General features: G+C 49.5%; 1 protein-coding gene across 16 annotated transcripts in view; it reads right to left on the bottom strand.

The window, feature by feature from the left end:
• Nucleotides 1–6,851: 6,851 nt before the first annotated feature.
• Nucleotides 6,852–20,802, bottom strand: part of SLC8A1 (solute carrier family 8 member A1) — a 146,519-nt gene continuing 132,568 nt past the window's right edge. For 7 of the 16 annotated variants that reach the window (XM_065835150.2, XM_065835143.2, XM_071805840.1 and 4 more), the window contains 7 exons: nt 20,644–20,661; nt 20,520–20,534; nt 19,752–19,820; nt 18,781–18,911; nt 17,531–17,630; nt 12,047–12,322; nt 6,852–9,357 (listed from right to left, as the gene is read on the bottom strand). In XM_065835150.2, coding sequence (XP_065691222.1) covers nt 8,981–9,357; nt 12,047–12,322; nt 17,531–17,630; nt 18,781–18,911; nt 19,752–19,820; nt 20,520–20,534; nt 20,644–20,661 — 986 coding nt within the window. In that variant the 3' untranslated portion in view covers nt 6,852–8,980. The remainder of the gene's footprint in view (nt 9,358–12,046; nt 12,323–17,530; nt 17,631–18,780; nt 18,912–19,751; nt 19,821–20,519; nt 20,535–20,643; nt 20,662–20,802) is intronic. The other 9 variants (XM_065835144.2, XM_071805841.1, XM_071805839.1 and 6 more) reach the window with 3 other exon arrangements.

Here is a 20,802-nt window from a genome sequence, read left to right as displayed (position 1 = left end):
TGCCCCTCCTATGCAGCTCCTGGGGCCTTTGGGAGCCCCCCTCAGGCTGCTGAGCAGGGGGACAGTGGCTGCTGTCAGATGAAAGCAGGAAAGTGGGAGCCATCATTTTTGGAGCACATCAGTGACGCTCCAGCACATCAAAAACACGAGAGGACAACCGTGCCTCAGCAGTGCCATCCCCAGCTACTACCCTGGCACAGTGTTCCCTGTGTCCCAGCACCACATTAGTAATGGTTCTAAATTTACTGCTACTGTCTTTTTTTTTTTTTTTTTACTAATTCCCATCACATTTCTCTCTTCTTCAGAATATTATGGCCATTCCCTGCAGGCCTCTCTGGCTGAAGTCAAGCCTGATGCTCACATGCACAAGCATGGGCAGCCCAGGCCTTCCCTTCGTCTTTGCCTGCAGGATGCTGAGTGATGAGTGGCTCTGCCTCCTGCGGCAGCAATGCAGGGAGCAGCACGGAGAGTGTCCTACAGCAAACCTACTGCCTTTAAGACATGTGAGCTTTCCCGACAACAGCTTTGCTCCCTGGCAGTGTGACCACTGGGAATATCTTGTGGGCTTGTTTGTTGGGGCTGGGGAAGGTAGTATGTGGTGTCCTCTGTGTCCTTCTTGCTTAACTAACGGTGATGTTCACACCTCATAAATGCCATATCCTAGGGACAGTGGTAGGTGTGAAGTTGCCCATCACTGCTGAGTGGTCTTGAAGAAGTCATGGTTTTGCTTTTACAACCTCATACCATGTCTCTTTGGCACAGAGACCCAAGGTACAGAAGGTTGCATTGTACCAAACTCAGCATTTTGTGGCTTTTACCAGCATGTGTGTGTTTCTTCCAGCAGCAGCTCGGACGCTTAGAGGAATTCACCAAGTTGTTCCCTCTATCCACAAATAAAACCATTTTTCTGGATTGCAAATGTCCTCAACAAGTAGTCTTGAAAGCTGGGTTATTTGCAGAGCCGTGCCTCCTAATGCTTAATGCATTATGGAAAAAAGAAGCTGGACAAGTGTTGTCAGAAGCTAAGTTGTCATCAGGGGAAAAAATAAGAAACATTTTCTTTCTTACTAACATAGTGACTATAATGTAAAAGGTATTATTGCAATCTTTTGCTCTCTAGGGCTACTAGAAGTGGTACATGTTTCCTGATTAAGAGCCAGACAATCAGCTCTCCTGCATGGCTCACTGCATAAGCACATTTTCTCAAGAGCTTGGAAGATGGAGGAAGCAACATGGGGCAAACAAATGAAGACACAACAGGCATCAGTTTATTTTCATCTGTACAGGGGGAGCTCAAGCAAGGGACAGCTAATCACGGCTCTTATTGCAAGAGCAGGGCAATGCACAGGGCTGTGGCTGAAAGCGAGGGATAAGGGAGCCACCTCAGGATTACACCAAACAAGGAGGAATATCGTTGTGCACCTCCCTGCATTCCCAGGAGTCACAGAACCACTAGTTTACAAAAGCTTTCATTATAGTTCCCAAATAAGCCCAACAGCAAGCTGGGACACATTTATACCAGCAGGATCAAATCTATCCTGTGCTAGCATAGCAGTTTTACAGTCACTCAGCAACTCTCTGTGTTTCTAAGCATCTGTGCAAAGAAGCTCATCTGCCAGAAACTCACACTTCTGTAAGCAAGGAGCCTGTCAGGAGCTGTGGGCTGGCGCAGAGGGACACACGCTCCTGGTGATGAGAGTGCCATGGACTGCCATGGCCATTTTCCTCAAGGAAACAGAGCAAGGCTGTCCTCCATGCAGATCTCACCCTGCCATCATCTGTCTGGGACTACTCTGAGTTAGAAATAAAGGAGAAGAAATAAATCCAGCCGCAACAGAGATGTCAAGAGGTGCAGGGACAGAGCCTAGTAGCAGTCCTCCATGTCCTGCAAGGGTTTTAGGAGCTCGAGGATAAGCATCCCAAGCCATTGCAACTTGCTTGACTTAAACTCTCCACATCTTAAGCAGGGGCAGGAAAGTTTTGTAGGCAGGTAGATAAGTTTTAGAATGTTTAGAGCACCAGGAACAGGCTCCATTTTGAAATAAAGGAGCTGAGGTGAACCTTGAACCCCCACTTAAAACATTTAGTATGCTCTGGAACCGTAGAATCAGGGTTGGGGTGAGGGGGTGATGGAGTTGTAGCATCTGTTGGACTTGATAATGGTGGAAATTCAGGAGAAATGTTTCATCTTCAAAAACCTCATGAGTGAAGGACAGCAGTACAATGGAATGTGGCTGCAATGATGCCTGGTGATGAGCAGGAGGGTTCAGCATACTGATGTTTGCTACGTGGAAACTTGCATGGTCCTTTGCTTGCAGGGGTTTAAGTCCAGGACATCTTTTGGAGTGGTAAGTCTTTGCCCTGAGATACAGACAGCAAACCTGAGCTAACAAGCTGTATAGTCCAGTGAGAGAGGAGACTTGTCCCACATAGCAAGCCCCCAGTTGTGGGCCAGGAGAGAAGGCTCCTCTGCAGAAATGCTGAAGGACAAGGGCAAATGAAGAGGCTCCACAGGGGGGACCAGCACAGATCAGGCCCCAAGCTGGGTAATCACTGAGTGTAGATGGACGTTCCAAGGCCTTGAGGTGGCTCAAGGTGGATGCTGGAGGACTCCACCATCAGGTAGTGCACACTCCTGATGCATTGCTTCCCACCACTACCTAAACCTGCACACTGTTGGGGTAGAGCTGTGCTGGGAGGGATGGAGAGCTGTCATAGTGCACTACAACAGAGCAAGGGCTATTTTGAATTAAATAGATAAAAATAGTTCCTGGGGCTGGTGCCCACAGACAGCCAAAAATGCTGGAGGCTCTGCAGAAATCAAGATGCATGTCCACAGTCATGACAACTGGGTTAGGGCGACCTGCTAAAAGAGGGTTTCCAGGCCTAAGTGGGACTTGACAGCACTTCTCTTCTGATGCTGGACATCCCACCAGCAGCACCCAGCTCTGTCTCCCAGCAGTGGTCCACAGCATCCACTCTGGGAAGGCCGTGCACCCCAGTGCCCTCTTTCACACTTCTGGGCTGGGGAGCCCCAAGCTGGTGTTCACCTTGGGAGGGTGGGGAGGAGCCAAGGGAGGCTACAGGACCTGAAGGAGAGAGTGATGAACCACCCTGGGGCACTGAGTGCTCAGGTTCAGGGCTGGCCATTTTTGGGATGCTCCAGAGAGAGAACAAGACTCTGCGGAGACCCCTTGGATGCTCTCAGGGACATGCCATAGACAGCAAATCCTGCTGATAACAGCAATCTTCTGGCTGTCTTTGCTGCCAACAGCTCCTGCTTGGCCTGATAGGCCCCTTTCCTTCACAGCGTCCCTTTCCTATGCGCAAAGGGTGTTGCTGGCTGGCAAGAAGCTCTCAGCACCTCCAGTTCCAAAAGGAGGAAAGCTTAAGTCCTTAAAAGGCGAGGAATCTCACTGTATTTATTGTCCCTTGGTGCTTTTTGCAAGAATACAGATGCCTCTGGATGCTTTCCTGCACAAGTCAGTTTTTTTTTTTTTTACAAGATAAACAGGCTTTTCTGCAGCTGTGCACGTGTATGTGTGTGTGTGGTTGGTCATCACATGCTCAGAGAGGCCAGAGATGTTCCTGCTGCACTGCAAACATGCTTCCCCAGATTGTTCAGGATGACAAAGCCTATTGAAAAACAATGCAGGGGTTTCTCCCAAAATAACACCCTGTGGCATTAAGTTTTCCCTTTTTTCTTTATCTCTGTCACTTTCTGGCTATGCCCAGCTTTGCCCTGCCAGGAATGCAGCTGAACCTCCTCCTCAGGTATGTATATGGCCCCCAGTACCGTTGCACTTGATTCTTACCCAAGCATTTAAAAATAGCTGTAACAATAACACACAGGCTCTGGTTCTCCCCTCGTTGCCCATAGCAGAAATGACACGGTGAGTTTATAAACTACATTCAGACTCGTGACCAGAACGGGCTCAAAGCCTCCCTTTTCCCTTTTGTCCTTTAACCAAGAGATGAAAATGGGGAAGAAGATGTACAAATTACTCTTGCAGTCTCCCCTCAACCCAGAGCCACCACAGGCTGCCCGGGAGCGGGTGACACAAGAGTGGGCGTGTTGTTTGGAGACAAGAGGTTTGCATCTCTGGAGCGAATTCGGGCAGGCTCAGCCATGAGATGCTGCAGGTTTGTGGCTCCTGCTGGCACCAGGGACCTGCAGAGTCCTTGGTTCCTTCGCACCTTTTTCACATGTTCAGGTTGTGGCTGGCATTTGCTTCCCTTCCCATTGGCTCCTGAAGAGCTGGAGACAGGGTTTTGCTAAGATGCTCAGGCCAGTCCCTGCTCCATGTGTTCCTTCATTTGTCCTCAAGTGCTTTGCAGTGGCCTTTTGAGTTATTTGGATGTCCATCTCTGAACATCCTTTGCACTGTGCTTCATCCTTTTCCATGGAAAGAGTTGCCTTTGGCTAGTGGGACGATGACAGGGGGTGAGAGTAGCCGGGGCAGGTGGATAGATGGAGGCCACGGCTTTGAAGTGGTGTTTCTGGAAACTTCCTTAAGTCCAGGGCTTTATCAGAGATGCTTAATGCCCTTGCCTTGTGAGTGAGACTGAGGAGGAGGAGAAGATAGGACAGCACTGGCACCAGACAGGGGAATCCATGGGTGCGAGGGCAAGATGTGCCCACACTGGGGCCAGTCCTCCCTCCTCGCAGCACACAATTTGCTTTTGCCTTGGAGGGTTTGGTTTAAAGATGTTGGTGCAGAAGAGCAGTCATGAGACCCTTGGAAACACAGACAGGTGGCTGGGGCTTAGTAGAGCAGTCCTTCCCCTCCTTGGCATAACCAGGCAGCAACCAGGTAAAAGACTTGCTGCTCATCCATGGCTCCTCCATAAGCAGCTGGGCAAATACAACATCATCCTTTGCATAAGCTCATTAAAGATGCCAAAAAGCAGGCAGCTGGCCGAGAATAATTGCATAAACAAGGCTGGTGTTTACTGTGTGGTTTAGGCCTTGTCCTCCACAAACAATGCTCCATCATTCCCTTTGGAAATTTCTGTGACCAGAACCGTTATTTATTGCCTCTTACACTGAGCTGCTACACACATCCCGTCCGGCTTGTTAATGACTTCAGTGACTGCAATTCATTCTGAAGAAGCAAATTATGAGAGTGAAATACCAACATCACCTTTCAGTAGATGTAATTACTGGGTCAGGAGAGCTGTTTCGCTTTCGTAATTCACTGTCTGGGAAAAGCACACAGGCATGACCAGCTGCCATTGCCTGGAGCATGATGGGCATTGAAGCTTGACCCGCACCCACCCTGGAGGGTGCTGAGCACCCGCAGGGAGAGTGAGACCAGCGGCACAGATAGCAAAAAGCAGCGTGTGGGGAAGGACCAGTTTGTATGAGAGCAGCCCAGAGATCACGTTTAATCCTCTGGCTGCTGGGATTGTGTGAGTTACCTGCTCTGCCACACATCCCTTATCTCAGCAGACAGGAATTCTGCTGCCTCTGGGGCTCTACAGACACAGTCATGCTGCAAAATCAGTGACCTCCTATGCTCTCTCTCTTTGCTTGGTGGCACGTTTCTAGCGTGGAGTTCAAAAGCCAGACGCTACTGCTGCTGCCAGCCTGATGGGCTGTGACCCTGCACATCAGACAGGCAGGAGCACCAGCAGGACCCTGGCAGTGCCTCACCGAGAGTAGCAGGCAGACCCTGCCAGACAAAGGCAGCGTTTGCCTGGGACTCGTCTCTGGATCTGGTGTTTGAGTTCAGCTGTCAGAGCAGGACCTTGGAAGCATGGTGGGGAGGGTTTATTTGAGGACAGCTCAACAGATGCTGGATGAAACACAAGGAGGAGCAACATCCCTGGGTGTGTAGAGACTCTTCTCCTCCTCAATACTGTCTGAGCCACATGAGTCAGAAATGCACCATGGCACCTAGACTGGGGCATGGGCAGGTAGCTGCCCAGAGCAGCCCGAGCTCCGAGTTTGCTCAGCAAACTTGTGGGGTGTCTCAGATCTTTGGCACCCATGGACTCTACCCCAGTAATGCATCTCTTGCATTCCCACTTATCGTTAGCTAGTGGCTTAACCTAGCGCAAATCACCTTTCCATACTCAAAAGGGTTCTATAAGAAAGATGGAGACAAACTTATTAGCAGGGCCTGTTGAGATAGGACAAGGGGTAATGGTTTTAAACTAAAGGAGGGGAGATTCAGGCCGGACATGAGGAAGAAACTGTTTACAATGAGCATGGTGAAACACTGGCACAGGTTACCCAGAGATGTGGTAGATGCCCCATTCCTGGAGACATTCAAGGCCCGGCTGGACAGGGTTCTGAGCAACCTGATCTGGTTGGAGATGTCCCTGCTCATTGCAGGGGGTTGGACTAGATGATCTTTGAAGGTCCCTTTCAACCCAAACTATCCTGATTCTGTGAGGCTGGAACAAGAGCACGAACAGTTCTATATAACTAGAGGACAAAAGCACAAAGAGTTCTAAGTACCTTTGGGGCATATGCACAGCTGTCCTTGAGCCTGGGGCAAGCTAGCACTGATGGTGGGCCCAGTACAGGAGCATATCCTAGCTGCAGAAGGGTTGCACTGCAGCTTTGTTGCCGGGGGGTTTCCTGCATCCCTGTGAGAGCTGGGTGGGCTGCCAGCCCCGGCTGTACTGCAGCACACTGAGCCCACACATGATGGAGATGGAGCAGGAGGAAAGCCGTGAGATGGGGCAAAGCAGGCATGTGGAGGCACCACTGCCCCCCATCAGCGGCAGAAACACAGCGAAGGCAAACCAATGAGTAAAGGAGAGATGGATACAACGTAAAGTTAGACAACAGGAGGGTAGGGAAGGGTTTTCCATAGAGAATATGCAGGAGCACTACTGGATCCATCAGGAATCATTACAAACTTTATTTGTCTGTGCATTGTGTACCATTGATAAGGATCATCACAATTAGTGGACTCACTGACTATAGTGGTGGGCAATACACACAAAGAAAAATGGATGAAGCCAAACAGATGAAAATGAAATAATTGTACATAAAGATAATCATAAACCTGAACAACCTGCACCTGTGTTTGATTCTTCCCCCAAAACAAGGAGAAAAAAAATGAAAACCCCAAAACACATCCAAAATGAAAAAAAAAAAAAAAACTTGAGAAGAAAAAAACCCAAAAATGCCACAACTTCATACTCTGAGAGAAAATCTTAAAACAGATTAATTAAAAATTCCACAGATTGTTCAAATGAGTACAAATACCCCCAGCCAATTGGATATGGTACAAGCATCAGATGTGGTTTTCAGCTGAGTTGGAAGAGCCCACCAGTGGATGTGCAGGCTGGGCGTGTGCCTGGCTGGGACAAAGGGCATAAGGGTATCTCTCAACTTCAAGTGCACGATGTCACCCCTGTGCTGCACCCAGGGGAACTCTGCATCCACACCTGTGCTCAGTGGGTGTTGGGAGGTGATGCTGAGTTACACTTCACTGTCTCACTCATCCTTTCCCTCAGTTTCAGATTTGGATAGGGCAAAATGTGGCCTTTTTCCTTGGGGGAAGTTTCCCAGTTACGCTCAGCAATGTGGGAGATCTCCTTATGGACCTTCAGCCCTTATGCTGAATTATTCTACCTCCAAATGGCTGTGGGAAAGGACCAGCTTTGTGGACTGATCCTGATGGCTTAGCGCTCAGAAGCAGAAACTCTCACTAGACCTTGGGGACACAGGGAACAGCAGGGAGCCAAGGGGGTTTTGAGGCAGCCACAGGCTACAGAGGCAGAGGCAGGCGAGGTGCTGTGCTCATCCACCTTGGGCTCCCTGAGACCTTGTGTGAAACCTGTGGATGCTGGAGGCTTCACACCAACTTCAGCATGTCATGGACTGGCCACTGTGGGGGGGACCCCGGCCACATGGGAGGACGAGCCTGCAGTTTCTGGGGTGTGGGTTTTCCTCCCCTGAAAATCTACATCTGTGTGGTTGTTATTGCTTCTCGTGGACCCACGCGCAGAGCAATAAACAGGGACATCTTTTCCTCCTTTTACCCCCACTAAGAGGAAACAAGCAAACTTACAAAAACCCTATGGCAAAACTAAACTAACTGAAATAAATAAAATCGCAGTGAAAAGAAAACACTTGTATCTGCAATGATCAACCCACACGGCTGGAAGGACTATCGCTATAGAATGCTATATACAGGTAGGGTTCATTTCATTCATGCAAATGTTACAAGTACCACGACAGCATGCCCGAGGAGGCGGCTGAGGCGGGAGGAAAGCCCTTGCCACTCTGCACAGCCTTGGCTTAGGACACCGGACACGAGGTTGCAGCTGCGCATCCCCGAAGCGTGGAAGGGGAAAGGGAGGGGCATGTGGGGGGAGGGAAATGCTAGTTGTACACACACCAAAACAAAACAAAACAAAAACCAACCCCAAATCAATGACGAAAACTGTTTGTGTTCTATCCTTAGAAAGCTCCCAATTTCCCCTTGTTTTCAGTCCGGTCTCTCGCTTCTCTCCAATAGGGCCAGAGGGAACGGTCCCAAGTGGCGAAGGCAGGTGGACGGTGGTCGGAGACGAGGGCCCTCGCTTTCCTCTCCTTCCCTTGCCCACTGCTCTGCTTCTCACCAGCTACTCTGGCCCTTCCCTGTATGGATGCTCCCTGGTCGCCTCTGCATCCATCCTCCTAGGGGGGCCGGTGGGCGGGAAGGAGCGATGGGGAAGGGCTCGATGGCTATCAATCAGCCGCTCTTGTCAGTAGAGTTGCAGAAAGGGCCCTGCTGCCGGGCTCCTGCCAGGGCTGCTGCCTGGGGAGGGGTCCTGCTGGCTTTGGGGTCCTGCCTCCTAGTTCAAAGGATGCTCCAAAGCCGCTTTCCGTCAGCAGGTGTGTGAACATGGCAAATCTCTTTTATTCTTTTCTCTGTTCATTATACACAGCGTTATATCTATATCTATACCTATATATCACTCTATATAGATACATATAGATATATATATATATTTACTATCTCTGATTGTCCCTTTAGAAGCCCTTTATGTGGCAGTAGGCTTCCAGAGATGAGAAGAATATGTACAAGAGCCAGAGGAGAATAAAGAGTGAGGATGTGAGCAGCTTGGAAGTCCGCGGCCCGCCCAGCTCACCTCCAATCTCCGGTCTCCGCCGGTAGAGCAGCACACCCACACTGATAAAAGCAAAAATGGTGAAGAGGGTGACGGAGAAGGCCAGGGTGCCGGGTGAAACTTGGAAGGCTTGTCCGTGTGCCGCGTGGTAGATGGCTGCGATGGACCAGGCCACCCCAATGCCCAGGAAAACGTTCACAGCATTGCTCCCGGTGACGTTCCCGATGGAGGCATCTGCGTACTGGTCCTGCGTCGCTGCTACTTTGCTGGCAAACGTGTCTGCAAAGGGAAGGTGGAGAAAAACCCTCAGGAAACAGCCTGATAAGGAGGGACAGCACCAGGTAAGGCTCGTGGACAAATGTCAATGGCACCACTTTGGGAATGAAGATAGAGGGTAAGGGGACAGGGTACAGTACTCTCTGTGGGCACTGCCAAGGAAGGGCACATCTGGCTGGAGTCAGAGTGACAATCAAGGTTCAAAAATGCCCAGGAGGGAAATCTCAACATCCAGAAATATGGGATATCCCCCATTATGGACCCAGATGCCCCACGGTGCTTCAAGCAAGAGACAACACTTGCCAGTACTGCACTGTGTTGGCCCCTTCTCCGACATCCACTTATTTGTTGACTTGCAAAAGTGTTGAAAAGGTTGGAAAAGTTTTGTGGGAGCCACAATAGTTTGTATCTGTCTTTCAGGTTCCCTGAAGTTTTGTATTTGTGCTTCTGTGTTTGCTTTAATGATGTCTCTCCAAAACCTTTTGTCTCACTAATGTCCAGTGTCTTGTGCAGACCCTGACACTTTGGTAAACAAGTGATCATCTTTCACCCCTTATGGGGAAAAACCATGCAGGTGGGTGTACGCTTGCCCAGGTGCTTCACCAGTTTTAATACTTGTAGCAAAAGAGCTGTCATAAAACTCAGCTGGCCTTATACATGGCAGATCTTGTGTGGAGTAGACCAGCATGACACTGCTGTGCACCATAGAGAAGAGCTGATTTTACATCCAAGCCCACTCTGGATCTGTGGGGGTGGGGGGTGAGTGGGAGGGGGCATTAGCATCCAGGCTTTCTCCAGGTGAGAAAGATGAGAAGATGAATCCTTAATGCATCTGCGCTCCCAGATCATTTTGGTTACAGGCAGCAGAGTGTGGCTCAGAAAAAGAAAATTATGAGGTCAGATTTCATGATTTTTTTAATTCTACAGAGTTTCCTTTACATTCCTTCCCAGCAAGGCTTCAAGGTGAGCCAGTGAACCTGGCATGAAGACCCAGTTTCATGTAACAGGAGGGGATGGGCACCTATAAGTAGTGAGAGGGGCCATTTGCAGCAAAGAAATAAAAAGACAGCTTTATTTAAAAAAAAAAAAAAAAAAGCTCCCATCAAAATGAATCTGACTGTTGAGGGAAGGAAAATGCATTTCCTCTTGTTCACAGCCTTGGTCATGGTACAGTAACAGGGCTGTGGGACAGTGCTGATGGCTCTGTGGCGCTGCTGCTCCCACTGGGAGAGGAGGGATGGGGAACATCTGGTGAAGATCTGGGGCACATTTGGGGCATCCTGCCAGCACCTGCCAGGGTATGGAAACAACCACATGCACTTCTGCAAGCTTGAGTGGTGCTTTTAATGCAGGAAAGATTTCTGGCAATCTTGATTTCACTACACATTCGTCTGATGCCGATCTGTCTCCCGGAAAGCACCCTGCACCTCCCTGGTGCGGGGGAGCCTGACGAGCACCCGGCTAACACGACACGGTCTGGCAGCATCTGCTAGTTCAAACAAGAGTAGCCAAATGTATCTGAAAAAGAACTTCTTAAATGCCACCTTTTGTCAACAAAAGCAGGAAGGAAGACTTTTCACTGTCAAGGGTGTGAGACAACCCTACAAACCTCATGCCTACAAATGCCAGAGGTCTAAAAATGCTACTTTTTCTGTTCCTTGCCCAAATCTGTTCTTTCTTTCGCTTCTGCTGCTTCTTTTTTGAGCCCTGATGGCATTAAGACAATTTCAAGATCTTTGAGCATCGAAGTGCTGATCACTGGAAGTCTGGGGATGGTGAGGGTAAGTGTGACTGACATGGGGAGTAGTTCGGTTGCATTAGAGCTCCTTGTCTGGGAACCAGGCTCTGCTTGGCCAGCACAGCCCATGGAAGAATGTGTGTAAAAGGCACAGGCCCTCTCACACAAGATGACATGGGACTTCCCAGAGCAACCCTGTCACTGGGATCATCCTCTCCAGCGCATGGGTTCACCCCTAAGAGAGACCCTTTGCTGTGTTATCAGAAAAGGAAGCTGGGTTGCAGCAAGGCGATGTGCATTGGCAGAGCAAAGCGGCATGTAGGTATGGAAACTCCTGTTTTATTTCTCTCCTTGGTCAGTCCTCAGTCTCTGCTCTCTTCTGAGGCTGGGTGACTGATTGATCAGAAATACGTCTCCAAACATTTGTGGGGCTGGGGCCTTCTTGGGGCTTCACAAGTCACATTTCAAGCAGGTCCCCCAGCTCAGCAACCTCACCTCAATCCATATGAACCAGAGCTGAATGTGGTCTTACACAAAGGTGTCCATGCTGGGCAGAGCACTTTGATAATGGACTCACCTGGGAGGCAAGGTTAAAGGAGCAGATGCTCAGAAAGAAAACACAGGACTGCCAACACAGGTGACATTTTAATCAAAGACAGATTTCCAACTCTGAGAGTGGATGCCATGGAGGCAGTCCACAGTAATAGTTACTTCACGGTCTTTGCAAGGGGAAGATCCTTGAAATAATTTCCAGGGGACTGAATCCACATCCTGGTTCAGTCCTCCTGGCACATCTGAGATTGAAAAACAACTTCCACATACACCTCAAATCTGTCCTCAGGCGTCCTGCAGAGCACAGCTGAGGACCTCACTGTGCCCACCTTTCCCAGCCCAAATCTAAACCCAGACTGGGCAGAGATGGACTTTTAGAACAAAACCTGCTGTTGTCCTTACCTGGCACTGACGTCCCCAGTGCGACAAACACGACTGCAGTGACTGAATCCTTCAAGCCAATGGTGCAGCCAAAATGGGAGGCCAGGTCACCAATGAAAGCTGTCAGGAGGCCGATCATGAGGATGGAGACGACAAAGCAAGCCCAGCCATTCCAGTAGTCTGTTGGGGGCACGAAGGCAAAGAGGACCTTCCAGAAGACAGTCAGAAAGTGCATCACATAGTCGAAGCAGGAGGGCAGCTTCTCCTCCCCACATTCATCGTCATCGTCATCTTCCCCTGGAGAAAACCACCAGTGCCTGATTAGACTCACCCATCCTAGGGGAGGTTAGGCAAAGCTGCCATGCATACTGCAGCCCACTAAATGCCATCTCTCACGCTTCGGGCCCTAGAAGGCCTTGACTTCCAAATATCTTATTTTCTGGGCAATCACCAGAGGGTCTCAATGACCTTTCCTGGCCCCTTCCCATGGCACAGAGAGACCCTTGAAAGATATTGATCTCGAAAACCAACCTGCATTTTAGAAAATGCAGAGCCTCACACCAGCACCTCTACCTGGGTTTGACTACCAGGTGCTTCCTGGGACTCGGCCCCTGCTCAGGAAACAATTCCCTGGGAGATATGGAAAATGACCCACCTCATGCCGGCTGGAGCTGATCAGGGCGGATAAACCCACCAAGAGCAATATGTGCTTCATGGAGACTCCTCTAAGGAAGCCCTTTGTGAGCTGCTTTTCACAAGTGCCAGTGATTGCTTTCAGGTCTCTGGAAAGACAACTGGTTTTGGTGGCTGCTGAGCTGTTACCTCTGGCGCTTTACCTTTTCTGCCATGAAGAATACTTAACCTAAAACCTCCCTGGTCCATCAGTGCTGATGATCCTCCACTGTTGAATTTATCTGCCCCTTCATGTGCCTCCCTGTGATCTCTGACTGCCTGTTGCTTTTGGTCTGGTCTGAGCCGGGTCACTGGACACCCCTTGCACATGAAAACGCTTTTCCATTTGCACTCTTTCCAGGTAGCTGTCAAGCACCCCAGGCCGTAAGCCAGCTATGGGGCATCATTTGTCACAACAAAAATACACTTTCCTCCTTCTCTTTATTTTCTGTCCCTGATCCAGGTCAGTGCTTCACTTCTCACCAATCTGTTGTTAATGCCTTGCAGGGGTCATTTTCCCAGCGTGAGCCTGCCAGCAGTCCTGGCCCCATCCCTGCTCACCAGGCACATTGTGTGGGTCAAAGCCTGACTTTCCTGGTGCTGTGCTGAGCACTCAGCCCTGAACAGTGCACTGCTGCTCATGGCTGTGGTCCAGGCAGCACTTGTAAGACCTGGGTCTCCATCACAAACAGGGAGTTGGGGATGTGAGTCCTTGTGCCCATCCTGCCTGATGTCCTGGGGGCTCTCAGACCCTGAGTGCCAGATTCTGCATGTCCCCAAAGGCTCTCAGGGAGTTGTGCATCCACAGTCATGTCCCCTGAACATGCAGGCTGGCGTGTGCCCAGAAGCTGCCTTGTGGTTGACAAGGAAAGAGCTCAGCAGATGTTGGTTTGTCCTGACCCCCTCCCCTGCTTCCTTGACCCTTTCCCCTGGCACTGCCCCAACACATCTTAGAATCATAGAATAGTTTGGGTTGGAAGGGACCTTTAAAGGTCCAGTCACCCTGTAATGAGCAGGGACACAGAATCATAGAATCATTTTGATTGGAAAAGACCTTTAAGATCATTGAGTCCATCTGTTAATGCTGGCGCTAAACCATGTCCCTAAGAACCTCATCTATGTGTCTTTTAAACACCTCCAGGAATGGTGAGTTCACCACTTCCCTGGGCAGCCTGTTCCAGTGCCTGACAACCCTTTCCAGGAAGAAGTTTTTCCTAATATCCAATCTAAACCTCCCTTCATGCAGCTTGAGGCCATTTGCTCTTGTCCTACCACTTGCTACTTGGGAGAAGAGACCAACACTCTCCATGCTACAACCTCCTTTCAGGTAGTTGTAGACAGCGATAAGGTCTCCCCTCAGCCTCCTTTTCTCCAGGCTAAACAGCCCCAGCTCCCTCAGCTGCTCCTCATTAGACTTTATCTTCAAGATTAGATGGAACCTCCTATGTTTCAGTCTGTGCCTGTTGCCCCTAATCCTATCTTTGGGCACCACTGAAAAGTCAGCCTGCTCTTGATTTGGCTCAGCTCCAGTACATGTAAACCTTGCACTCTGCTGGCATCCTTGGGGCTCTCAGCAGAGATGCAGCTGCAAGGGAGAGGGTAGTAATGGAGGTAGTGAAAGCATGGCAAGAGGGAGCCTCTAATACAGTTATTTCTCTGTACATAAGGGATGTGGCATTCCACATGAGGGCTGGGGTGAACCTGGAGGGGATTCAGTGGGGCTGCCAAAGTGCTTGGAGCCTGGAGGATGTGGCGAATGGGGAGAGGTGGAAGGAGCTCTCGTGGAGGAGGTTGGAGTAGACCAAGCAACAGCCTACAGTGACTTGGAGGGCAGGTACAGAGGATAGACTGAAACTTGCTCCTGCACTGACAAATGATACAACAAGGGGCAACAGCCACAAATTGCAGGTTGGATGTTTACATCAGGAGAAACATCTTCTCCAGGGAGGCAGTGCAGCTCTGGTATACATACCGTGGCTGATGGACATAGTCTTTGGAGGTTTTCAATATTCAGCTAAATAAAACCATGACTAACCAGGCAAAAGTAAAACTCAGCACCCTGTTTGGGTGCAACTTCGCACTCATTGTTTGTCTTCAAATCACCTTTGCAGATCAAGACCAACACATAAGATAAAGGCAGTGGGAAACTTGATGTCTCTACAATAACTTGATGGAAAAGCATGTGTTACTTGGCTTTAAAGCAAGCTTCAAACTCACTCTGGCAGAAACGGCATGGTGTTATTATTTTGGCAGATATAAATACCCTATTCCTGTTCGTTGTCATGGAGATAAGGAACAGTTTTTCAGACTGGGAACTCTATGCTGGCCTGTCTTTTTTTGCGTTTTGAACAAAGGCTGATACTGGCAGGATACACTGTGCTGTGCTCACATTGTAATCCTCTCCCTAGCTGTATGGTGGCAGCAGGACTGTCATGGTTCTCTTCATTGAGATGATAAAACAGACTGAAAAATGAATGAGTGCTACTCTCATAACACTCATCCAGATCTGTCTATCATTTTGTTAAGCAGCAGTAATGTCTCTCTTTTGAAAAGCTGTCCAGATCCTGTGAAGGTGAGTTGAAGTGCAGAGTGAGGTTGGATCATAGAATCATTGTGGTTGGAAAAGACCTTTAAGATCAAGTCCAACCATTAACCTAACACTGCCAAGTCCACAACTAAACCATGTCCATAAGAACCTCATCTACACATCTTTTAAACACTTCAGGGATGGTGACTCCACCACTTCCCTGGGCAGCCTGTTCCAGTGCCTGACAACCCTTTCCATGAAGAAACTTTTCCTAATATCCAATCTAAACCTCCCTTTGTGCAACTTGAGGCCATTTCCTCCTGTGCTATCACTTGCTGTTATACCTGGGTGAAGAGACCAACACTCTCCATGGTGCAACTTCCTTTCAGGTTTCCCCTCAGCCTCCTTTTCTCCAGGCTAAACAGCCCCAGTTCCCTCAGCTGCTCCTCATCAGACTTGTGCTCCAGACCCCTCACCAGCTTTGTTGCCCTTCTCTGCACTCCCTCCAGCACCTTAATGTCTTTCTTGTAGTGAGGGGCCCAAAACTGGCCTCACCAGTGCCAAGTACAGGAGGACAATCACTTCCCTGTTCCTGCTGGCAACACTATTCTTGATACAAGCCGGGATGCTGATGGCCTTCTTGGTCATGGTGATCGAGGGTTGCATTCAGGTACAGGCTCACAAGGTTCAGGATGTTTTTGCTGTGGAAGGAACTTTCTGGGCTGTTGGTCACGCACTGAAGACAGCTGTGGGTGAGAGGCTTCAGCTCAGCCCCACAGACAGCATGGGGTGCCCAGCGTGGTGTGGCACAGTCTTGCCTTCACCTGCACTACCCTTCTGCAGCCCTGTCCTCCTCCTGCTCTGTAGCTCAGCCTCCCTGCCAACGTTGCTGCCAGTTGCTCATTGGGTGGGAAACCGCGCTTTAATGTTTCTTTTCTTAGCTGATATGTTACATTTTGAAGTGGGAATGTGTGACTTTCACCTGCTTTCTGTGGTGGGCTGCAGGGAAAAAGTCAAACCCAAATTCCTGTGTTTAAGGCGTTTTAACTTGCTCAGCACAAAGCTTGAGGAGCTGAATCCTGCCAAAAAAGTAAGTTGGGAACTCAAAGACAAACCACTGTTCCCCAGCTGCAAGGAACAGCTCATGTTCACCAAATGTGCCACATTTATTGAATAGTTTTTAATCATCCTGTTGGCACTGGTGGTGGCTGTATATTCAAGATACAGTCGCAACAGGGCTTTCACATAACTGCAGTCTTTACGTGTGTCACAGAGATGGGATCCAAGTACCAGAGATTATCTTTGCTTTAATATGGGATGCAATTAAATAATTGATTCTGGCATAGATTAATTTAGTGGTATTATCTATAAAACCTGCAGCAAGGATTGTCTTGCATGGTATGTTCATGCTGTATCCAAAATAATGGGAAACTTTTGGCTGGAGGCTCTAAGAGTAACTATGCTACAAGAGGAAGGATCATAATTCGAGGAGATAGCTGCTGCACAATGTCCTGTCCTCATTTTCAGAGGTGGAGAGTGAAGGGTATGGCCATCACTTATAATTACTTTGTGCTGGGCAGAGTTTACTCTGTACAGCAGAGCTCAAAGTAGGAAGTGTGAGTGTTCCTCCGTGCATTTCAATGCACAGTTGGCCAGATTAACTCAAATTGCCTTCCTCAGTAATTTAATCTAAAAGCTGGTTGATTTTTCCCTAATGTGTGCACACAGGCAGCCTGGGCTGGACTGTGAGGTTGTAACATCCAGCCAGTGAATTACAGTGTCTCCAGCTGTTACAGCCACATCTAAAGGAGCCTTTCTTTCATCTCCTACAGATGTCAGAATGCTAATATGTTCTATACTGGGCATACTGGTAAACATGGCACTGGTGCCTGTGAGAATGGTGCAACAGGGCATTTCTGAGGGAAATGCAATTTTCCAAGAAGTGGAAGACATGATCAAATATGATCTGATATGACCACAGATTTCATGTGCTGCTGCAGCTACTGGGCTGCTGAGCCAAAATCTCCAGCCACAGCTGGCTGGAGCAGCAGGAGTTCCTGAAGGAAGGGGGTCAGTCAGGGTGTTTCTCTGCCAGGTGCTAAAGGCACACTTAATGCAGGAGGTTTCCTACACATCAGACAATTTGATCTCACAAAAAGGTTTAATCAGCTGTCTTATTTATGCAGTAGCTGTAAATAACTCTGCCACCTGTTTGCCTCATGCTGCTCCACTACATTCTGTATTATTGATACAGCCAAGCTGAGACACAAGAGAGGATGATCATAATTCACCTGGTCCAAACTCACCTGCGCTGACAGTAATAGCCTCAATAAACTGCTCCCTCCAGCTGTTTGTGCCAACCACCAGGGCCAGGTTTGTCTTCTTAATGAGCTTGTCCACTGTATTCTGTGGATGAAGACACAGAGGAGAGAATTAGGGGCTATTGGGCTGGAGATGCTGGGCTAAAACCTACCAGCGCTGGTGTTTGTAGCCATGCACTCATAGAAAAAACTTAGTGGATTTTAAGTTCAGGTCAAGAGCCCCAGCAGTGAAAGCAAATGTAAGTACTTGTAATTCCCCTCACTGCTGCTCAAAAGGACCTTTTGAAACCTGCTCATGATGAGATTTTGAACCATCTCAGCAGAAGTTTAACAGCAAATAGTGCTGAGATGCCACAGCTCCTGTTCCCAACGTCTTGGGAAGAATTTTTACTGGACTGTTTCAAAAGTACTAACTGAGACTTGATCAGGGGCCATTCACGGAACTGGGCTTTACCTCTGTGCTGCTCAGAGGACAGAGCTCAGAGCCAGTAGGGAAGGTGCTGTGGGCAGAAGATGCTCCTGAGCAGGCAGCCTGAGGGCTGCCCCCACACTGCAGTGCCTCAGATGCACAAAAAACACACAGCAAAACCATGGGAGGGAGACAGCCACTGCTGTGACACAGTAAGGGTGATCTGTTATGATTCATACTATAGAAAAATAGAAAAGATAAAGAAATGGCCAATTTTCAGCTCTTGCTCTGGCACATGCATTCACGGCAGTTTAGTTTCACATCCATTTCTTGTGTTTAGGGTATCAGCCATTTATACTGGTAGCCCCAGACTTGGGCCTCACTCAAGACTGCCTGTAAGTAGGACCTTGGTGTAGCACATCACTGTGAGAATGAGCTTATATTTTGAAGCAACCTGCAGCATTTTGGAGCCCAGTCAGCTCCTAGTCTCACCAGATTGATGTGCTAGTATAATAATAACCACAAACAGTCCGTGAGTGGGACAGAAAGTCTGGGATCATCCCCCACGGACCATGGCTGTGGGCTAATAGACAGAGCAAGAATGCAGACTGTATTTTAACCCACCACCATCACCCTTTCATTATGCCTTGGCTCAGACACCTTTCAAAAAGCCTCCCCGAGTCCTGCGCTGAGACCTTGTAATGTCAGGAGCTACCTTGCTTTGCTGTGATACCACTAGTATGTGCTTGTCAATGCTGTGCAAGCCCAAAAGGAGAGTTCCCAGCCAGAGGGGAAGAAGAACAGGGGCAGATGATGTGGACAGTACCTTGAACTCATAGGATTCCTCAATGATGATTTCAAGCTTAGTGTGCTCCCCCAGGACTGGGCGCCCCATCTCCGCAATTCGTCGCTCTTCCTCCTCCTTGCTGGTCAATGGCTGCTTTTCTTCGTTGTCTTCTGCAAAGCAAAGAGCCCGCTGGTGAGCCAGGCCCAGGTGGTCACTCTCTAGAGCTGGCTTCCCATCAGAAGGGAGGTCAGGAAGCCTCCAGGTGGGAGCATGAGTGACAGAGCAGCTGAGAAGGAGGAGGTCATGTAGCAGTAGACAAGGTAGTTTTGCTGGGAAAAGCTAGCAAGAGCTCTACATCTCATCCAACCTCAGGAGTTCAGTTTACCTTCAGGGCTGGGGAGTAGCTTACTGCCTCGTACCTGCTGCCACAGGGATGCTGGGAGGGGACAGATCATCGCTAAGGCTGCTTCATTTCCCAATTCTCCAGCTCTGCATCGGGGCATAGTCAGGACATTTCCATCATTGTGTTACAACCAGAGAGAGCTGCCAGCAGCCCCAGGGCTGAGATGAGTATGAAATCTCAGCTCTGCCTCCTTCTGAGAAGGACTTTACCTTGGAGAGGGGGCTGGCAGCCAGAAAACATGATAGTCCTGCTGGGATGGTAAGGCTGGAGGAAATAGTTATGGGCCACACAGGTACAAGGAGCCATCCACAGGGCATGACCTGAGAGAGGAGGCAGTGAAGGGACTACAAGAGCAATGGAGCAGGTCTGCACCTGCACTGTCATCCATGCAACCTTTGGGGCATGAGGGCCCCAGGCAGCCTGTTTTTTGTTACTGTCCCTGCACAAAGCCCTACTGAACTGGTCTACCCCAGGGGTGAGCAGAAGGACATCGGGGCCAGGAAGGGCTGGATTCACTGGAGACAGGAGTTAAACTGTCAGTAGCCAAACACCCCTGTCTGTTTGTGTTAGACCCCACAACAGCCCTTGGGCATCATGCTGAGGGTACCTTGGATGGTGACCATCGTGCGAGGAAGAGGATGATCTCTAGCCTGGACCTTCCTGAAGAGAGGTTTGCCTATCAAAGTGATCAGCAGGAGATCAGCAGGAGGGAACATATGCCCTGTGCAAATTGCTGCTGTGCGGTTAGTAAACTCTACTCCTACTTCACACGGGGTTAATGTTGCTCCCTTGCCAGCTGCCCTTTGTCTGCACAGGCAGCAGCACACTGTAGGAAAGCCCTTCTTCTCCTGTTGGTCAAAGGGACAAGTCTTGTGGTCAGAGCCTCATTAGTTTGAATTATTGTTTCCAGGGCTCCTGAGGGGCTGCTCTGCAACATGCGGGACCTGGGACTTTCTCCCCCTGCAGTGCTCAGCCTAATGACAAGTTCTCAGCTGGCTAATGATGGATGAGCAAACCCTGCTGACAGGTCTTGCTGGTGGGAAGGACAAGGTCTGTGCGCCTGAAGCAGCCACAGGGTCTTGCAGCTCCTGCAGTGCTCAAGCTGCTACCTGGGGAGTGGGAACAGGTCCCTTGTTCTGTGCACAGCCCTGTGATCACCTCCCATGTGGGCAGCGGGGAGTGGACGGCTGGAGCAAGTACAGAAACCCGTCCTGCTCCAAGAGATGGAGTGGGGCTGCCTATCACATCAGGGGTGGCAGCTCACCCTCCCTGGGAAGGGGGTTAGGTGTGTGCAGCAGGCAGAGCACTCTGTGAGAGCACACAGCATTAGTATGACTGACTGGGGCAGTGGGGCCACGGCACGGCGCCTTCTTACCCTTCCAGAGTTTCCCTCCAGGACAGAACAAAAGCAAAGAGGAAACCAAGAGGAAAGAGCGGGGTGAGCATATGGTCATTAAGAGGAGGGAAGGGGGGGAAGGGGGGAGAGCAGAAATCCATACCTGTGATGGTGAAGTCACCTAGATGAAACCAAAAATGACAGAGAGAGAGAGAGAAAGAGAGAGAGGGTTAGCATCAGCGTAGCAACAGGAGCAGCCTGCAGCACACAGGGAAGCGGTGGTCCTTTCCTGCTCCCTGGCCAGGTACTGTGGGCATGGGCA

Source organism: Patagioenas fasciata, chromosome 3 (assembly GCF_037038585.1).
Source record: "Patagioenas fasciata isolate bPatFas1 chromosome 3, bPatFas1.hap1, whole genome shotgun sequence".
NCBI lineage: Eukaryota > Metazoa > Chordata > Aves > Columbiformes > Columbidae > Patagioenas > Patagioenas fasciata.
The sequence above is the reverse complement of the archived record's forward strand: the minus strand, read 5'-3'. Positions and strand labels throughout refer to the sequence as shown.